This window comes from Capricornis sumatraensis, chromosome 6 (assembly GCF_032405125.1).
Source record: "Capricornis sumatraensis isolate serow.1 chromosome 6, serow.2, whole genome shotgun sequence".
In the NCBI taxonomy this organism is placed as follows: Eukaryota; Metazoa; Chordata; class Mammalia; order Artiodactyla; family Bovidae; genus Capricornis; species Capricornis sumatraensis.
This window is the reverse complement of record NC_091074.1, coordinates 78794598-78800597: the sequence shown is the minus strand read 5'-3', so window position 1 is coordinate 78800597 and position 6000 is coordinate 78794598. Positions and strand designations below refer to the sequence as shown.

Genomic DNA, 6000 nt, shown 5'->3' with positions numbered 1-6000 from the left:
AATTGCTGCTTCTTCAGGTTTCTACGGCTCTGTCGGCTTTGGAGACTCCTGAAAGGTCACCCATCTTCACCCACCCCATGTACATTGCAGCAGACTAGCCCCATTTGCTCTACAAAGGCATAAGACAATTTCTAGCTGAAATTTATGATGGAACCTGATTCTCAGTGTTAACACTTAGAAAAGAAAATGAAAAGAAAGATATTCTACTGAGTTGGTGAAAGACCAAACACCAACACAAACCCCTTTCCGGTTGCTGTTGACCCTGCACAGATGAGTTCACAGCTGAGTTCAGAAGTCTGCCTGCTCTGACCAGCCCGTGTCCTGACTGTCCAGTCACAGGAAGAACAGGTTCTCGCACAGCTGGATGGCTGGTTCGTGGTGCAAGATCTGTCCTGACAGGAAGGCTAGCTTGTGGGCATACTTGCAAGGAGCTGGAACTCTAATGGTACCAGGCCAATTCCAGTACATGTGGCACAGTTTGAAAGTCAACCTGTAGGCCAAGAAGAAAACATGAGCCTTATCACTCTCCATCTTCAGTGCAAAGCATGATTATGTCCTTCTGGGTGCATGACACAGCATATTTACAAGCAAACTGGGGGACTGAGGAATATATGATGCAACTTTTTGGAATTATTATTTTTAAGTGAAATTATTTCCACTAATTTTAAGTCAAGAGGACATGGGGAAATTCCCAATTTAGATGCTCCAGTTTTTATAGCAAAATAAGGAAAACAAGAACATTTTTTTTCTCTTGTCTCAAGAAAAGGCTGCAGAAAGAGAAGTACCCCAGCAAAGTATTTATTTACTCTGAGCTCAAGAGCAATGGGGCTCAAACTTGGCTGTGTGTCATAATCACTGGGAGCAGTTTTTAAAAATACAAATGCTTCAAAATGCTTCGAGGTGAAGCCTGGTTGTTAGTAATTTTTTGAAAGGTCTTCAGGTAATTTTAGCATACAACAACGATTATCAATTACTCCTCAAAAAGATATATCATTATCATCAAAGACATAAAGAAACTCAAGGGGTAAGGGGGCGGGCAGTATTTGTCTTTTCTGATTATATAAGAGAAAATGAGTCTTAGTAAATCCAACTCCAAAAGATAAATTCAAAATGCTTTCAGAAAAAAATGCTTTCTGAGAGAATCAGAAAATTATTAAGCCAAAACCAGTGATTTGTTGAATTAAGCCAAATCCAATTTGCTGAATTCAGAGGTTTTTAAACTCCAGGTCTTAGACTTAGCTCAGTGGCCAGAATTATTCACAAGTTAGGAGTAAGTTACTGGTCAGCTCACCTCTGCATATGATCAGGGCTCAGGTTTGCAGTGTTGAGAACACAAACATAATGGGTTGGAATGCCACAACCCTGCCGCACATGATGGGCAAGAAGGTAGAAGTCCACCCTAGTAAGGAAAAAGTACAAACTAATGGTATAGTTATAGAACTAGAGATGCTCCTTCATTCAAGGCTCAGAGAGGTCAAATGACTGGATCAAGGACATCACAAGGACCAAACGAGGATGAGAATTCAGGTCTCCTGACTCAACAGGCTATTTAAAAGTAGTGGTAGAAACGACCACATCTGTGTGCAGAAGATTAAGCATGCATATTCTTAGGAAAAGAATGCATGTTCAATATTTTATACTTAAGAGGTAAAAGCTTCACTGGTGGTTTGTGTGTTTTCTAAATAGCTTTTAAAATTTTATTTTTTACCAGGAAAATCTCTTGAGGATTCCATTCCAAATCTCTCTAGGCTACCTCGCCATTCCAATACCCAGGGAACAGAGAACTTCCCCAACCTATTCTTGTTGAAATACGAGAGTTTCGCCCACTTACCACTCACAGCTTGTTATCGTATGATCTACCACAGTCCCAGGGAAGGGAGTCGAAAAGTTCTCAGTGGCAGCCAGGTACAGGTTGGTGCTGATTTTCTTCTGCACTACAAACACCACCATCTTGGGATGATAATTCTCAAAAGCTTCAAAACACTTCTGTAGCTGAGGAATTTCATAGCTGGCAACTGTCTTTAGTTGGCCATCAGACACTCCATCACGGTACACCACAATCTTATCTGGGAGGCAGTGGTTCACCTGAAACGACACCTTGCTGAGGTGAACCGCGTGGCCCTAGGGCTAATGATCCCCGGCAGAGGGTGGCTCACTCAGCGAACAACCTGGAGACATGGCAGTAGGTCCCTCTGACAGCTGGGCCCGAAGCCACCATATTGGAAGGGCAAGGAAAGGCAGCTTCTAGTCATTTCTAGATTTCCTCAGGGTAGCAAAACAGGTCTGGCACAGCCAAGGTGTTATAAAATACGGAACCAAATAAGCAAGCTCTGAGTCATATACACAAGGCTTATACTGAAACAGTGTGAACAAAGTTAAAAAGAAGGAAAATTACAGGCTTGAATCAATCTTCCTTCTACTTGGATTTAACACTAAATTACTGTCTACGCAAAGAACAAGGTGAACTGTTGAAGAGATTCTAACATATAACTGCACATGCCACAGATCCACCAACCTGATATTTTTGTGTATCAGCCACATCCAAAGTTGCTAATACAAGGATCCTTTACTAAATAATTATTCTGTGTGTGTGTGTGTGTGTGCTTAATCGCTCAGTCAGATCTGATTCTTTACAACCTTGGAATTATTGCCCTAGTTGAAGTGCTTTTTTATCTTGTTTTTCTCTGTCTAGTATCTATTCCACCTTTTTTTTTTTTTTTGGTAAGAGCATTTTAGTGTTCTTCTGCCTCCAGTAGGATAGTCTGGTGGGATTTTAATTTAATTTTAATTGCCTCCCCCTAATCCGGGCCTTCTCAGCCTCAACACTATTGATGTGTGGGACCAGTGAATTCTGTTACTGGGGGCTGACACCAGAGCACATTCCACAGCATTCCTGGCCTCTACCCACTAGATGCCAGTAGCTCTCTCTCCCAGTTATAACCCAAAATGTCTCCAGGTTTCCCAATGGGAGGACAAAACTGTGCCCAGTTGAGAATCACTGCGCTAATGAAAAGACAGGAGATGATTCCAGCTATGCCAGCAGAATGCTTTTCCCTCACTCTGACTCTTGGGCAGAGAACCAGAAACACCTGGAGTTTGATGGTGCTTTTTCAGGTCCCTGCTTCTAGAACTCCAGTCCATTTCCCAGTTTGACGCTCAACCTTCTCACCAATTCCCTGAGGCTCTTCATGATCCTACCAACTAATCTCCATTTTGCTAAAGTGAGCACATTTCTGTGACTTCCCAGAGAGTCTTGATACGCTGTGTTAAAGGCTGGGTAACACAGGCACTGAGATCTGAAAGAAACCCTGAGTTCACAGGTGAGGAAACAGAAGTATGACACTGGATCTGGGGTCAGCAGACCTGGGACTGAGTCTGCATGCACTGCTCCTCAGCTATGCTGTTGAAGACGGTTTCCCCACTTGAAAAATGATGATCACCTCACCTTCTTCTTCTTAGGGTTGAGAGATAAAGTGTGTGTATCATGAATACAAAAGTTGAAGACAGACTAGATCAAGGAAATACAGATATTCTGAAGCACAGGGAAGGAATCTAACAAGATCAATGGAGTATAAATCAGAATCAAATTCAACTGAAGTATTCACTGATATTACGTCTTTCTTTAAAATTTGCTAACCCTGGCAATCCACTCCAGTATTCTTGCTTGGAGAACCCCATGGACAGAAGAGCCTGGCAGGCTACAGTCCATAGGGTCTCACAGAGTAAGACAAGACTGAAGCAACTTAGCACGGCACGGCAACCAACCACTGAGGGAGAGTCACTATACTTGGTCCTACATAAGATTCCAGTAAGAGTGAAGGACATGGTTCCTGTTACCAAGGAGCATGAAAATATTATAATATAGTTAACAGTCAACAATGGTAGCTTTTCTAGGTCATCTAGCCCATCTTCTTCATTTCATATGATCTAGGAGGGTCAAAATATGAGACAAGTCACAATACTGAAACATTAATAGTAAATATACATTATCAAATCACTTCAGTACTATGGTAAATACATGAAACAATAAATTCAAGGATATCTTGAAAGGAGGATTGTGCTTGTTGGCCTGGTGTCTCTAGCACTAAATACAATGGTGAGGGTCAAGGAGATAATAAGTATCTGCTGAAACTTTGAGATGTTCTTTTATGTGTGATTGCATTCATTCACTGAACAAACATTTAATGCCCACTAGATATGAGCCACTGTGCTAGTCTCATAAAAATTATCTTGAAAGGATGTGCAAGTATTAGTCGCTCAGTCATGTCCGACTTCTTGTGATGCCATGGACCGTAGCTGGCCAGGCATCCATGGAATTCTCCAGGCAAGAATACTGGAGTGGGTAGCCATTCTCTTCTCCAAGGGATCTTCCCGACCCAGTGATCAAATCCCCGTCTCTTGCCACTGCAAGCAGATTATTTACCATCTGAGCCACGAGGGAAACCCAAAATTTATCTTGATACCTTCCAAATATTAGTGGAACTTAAAACTGGGGAGACACACACATAAAAGTAAATGCTCTCAAGACATTATAAATAATATAACAAAGGTATAAATAAAATGCTATGAGAACAGAGAACTGTAAGACATTTGTTTCCTGGAGGAATATGTGAACCTCAGTGAAATAATCAGCAGACACTTCAGTCAGCAAAGAAGGGTAAAAGGATTCCAGGTAGAGCTTGAGCAAAGTTCTAGACTGTGACTAGATAAGGGGCAAGTAAACAACTGGAGACTGACCTATATGATGATGTAAGTAACCCAAGTGTCCATCAACACAAGAATGGGTAAGCAAAATGTGGCACAGACATCCAACAGAATATTATTCAGCTCTTAAAAGGGAGGAAATTCTGCAATGTACTACAACATGGCTGAACTCTGAAGACATTATGCTAAGTGAAACAAACCAGTTGCAAAAAGACAAATGAGTATCATTCCATGGATGTGAGATACTCAAGAGTCATCAAAATCAGAGACAGAATGTAGAATGGTGGCGGCCAGGGGTGAGGGGGTGGAGAGCATGGGAAACAATTGTTTAATGAAGAGAGTTTCAGTTTTACAACACAAAAAGAGCTACGGAGATGGATGATGAAGACGACTGCACATTATCGATTTCCTACCATTAAAAAGTTATACTTAAAAAGGATAGAATGTTAAGTTTTATATGTATTTTACTTAATTAAAAAACAGTGGGGGCTTCCCTGGTGGCTCAGTGGTAAAGAATCCTCCTGCCAATGCAGGAGACATGGGTTTCATCCGTGGTCTGGGACAATCCCACATGCAGCAGAGCAACTAAGCCCATGCACCATAATGATTGAAGCCTGGGTGCTTATAGCCCATGCTCTGCAACAAGAGAAGCCACTTCAGTGAGAAGCCTGTTCACTACAACTAGAGAAAAAAAAGTCCACGTGGCAACAAAGACCCAGTACAGACATTAAAAAAAAAAAATTGGGGGAAAAAAAGGAGGAAGAAGAGGCCAGCAAGATATTGGCAACAGTAGGTTCAATAAGGGTAGGCTAAATTCTGGAAGAGTTCCCAAATAATCACTGGCTCAAGAGAACTCCACCCTAAGATCCTCCCAATTCTGCTAAGACAAGGGAAGTGAAGGTAGAACTGAGAAGCAGAAAGAACCTATACACTCACACATCGTAAAGCTGGCTGCCTGCAACTTTTGATTCCAAAGGTAACACCATGGCCCTTCTGTCTTCAGAGTCAGACACCAGTCAGACCAGGCTGGTAGTCACAGCCACAGCCAGAGTCACATCAGAAGCAACAGGGGCTGCATCAACTACAGCTGAGTTTAATTTTCTCCAACCTCAGGCCAAATAACAGATAAACTCAACATCAGGTGATTACTAATCATGAGCGCTAAAAGCTAAGGCAAGTGTCAAGAACAGCTTGGCTTTGATTTTCACACGTGAATGGAAAGCGACCCTGGTACTCAGACTCACATGTCAGGCTTCAGTGGTCCATGAGCCATCCCAGTACTAGAGGAGCCTCGCA

General features: G+C 42.1%; 1 protein-coding gene across 2 annotated transcripts in view; it reads right to left on the bottom strand.

Annotated features, from left to right (window-relative positions):
* Nucleotides 1-333: 333 nt before the first annotated feature.
* The window catches only part of PIWIL2 (piwi like RNA-mediated gene silencing 2), a 63189-nt gene continuing 57522 nt past the window's right edge, over nt 334-6000 (bottom strand). The window contains exons 20-22 of one of the 2 annotated variants that reach the window (XM_068974173.1): nt 1832-2085; nt 1292-1399; nt 334-490 (exon numbers count right to left, since the gene is read on the bottom strand). In XM_068974173.1, coding sequence (XP_068830274.1) covers nt 334-490; nt 1292-1399; nt 1832-2085 — 519 coding nt within the window. The remainder of the gene's footprint in view (nt 491-1291; nt 1400-1831; nt 2086-6000) is intronic. The other variant, XM_068974174.1, reaches the window with a different exon arrangement.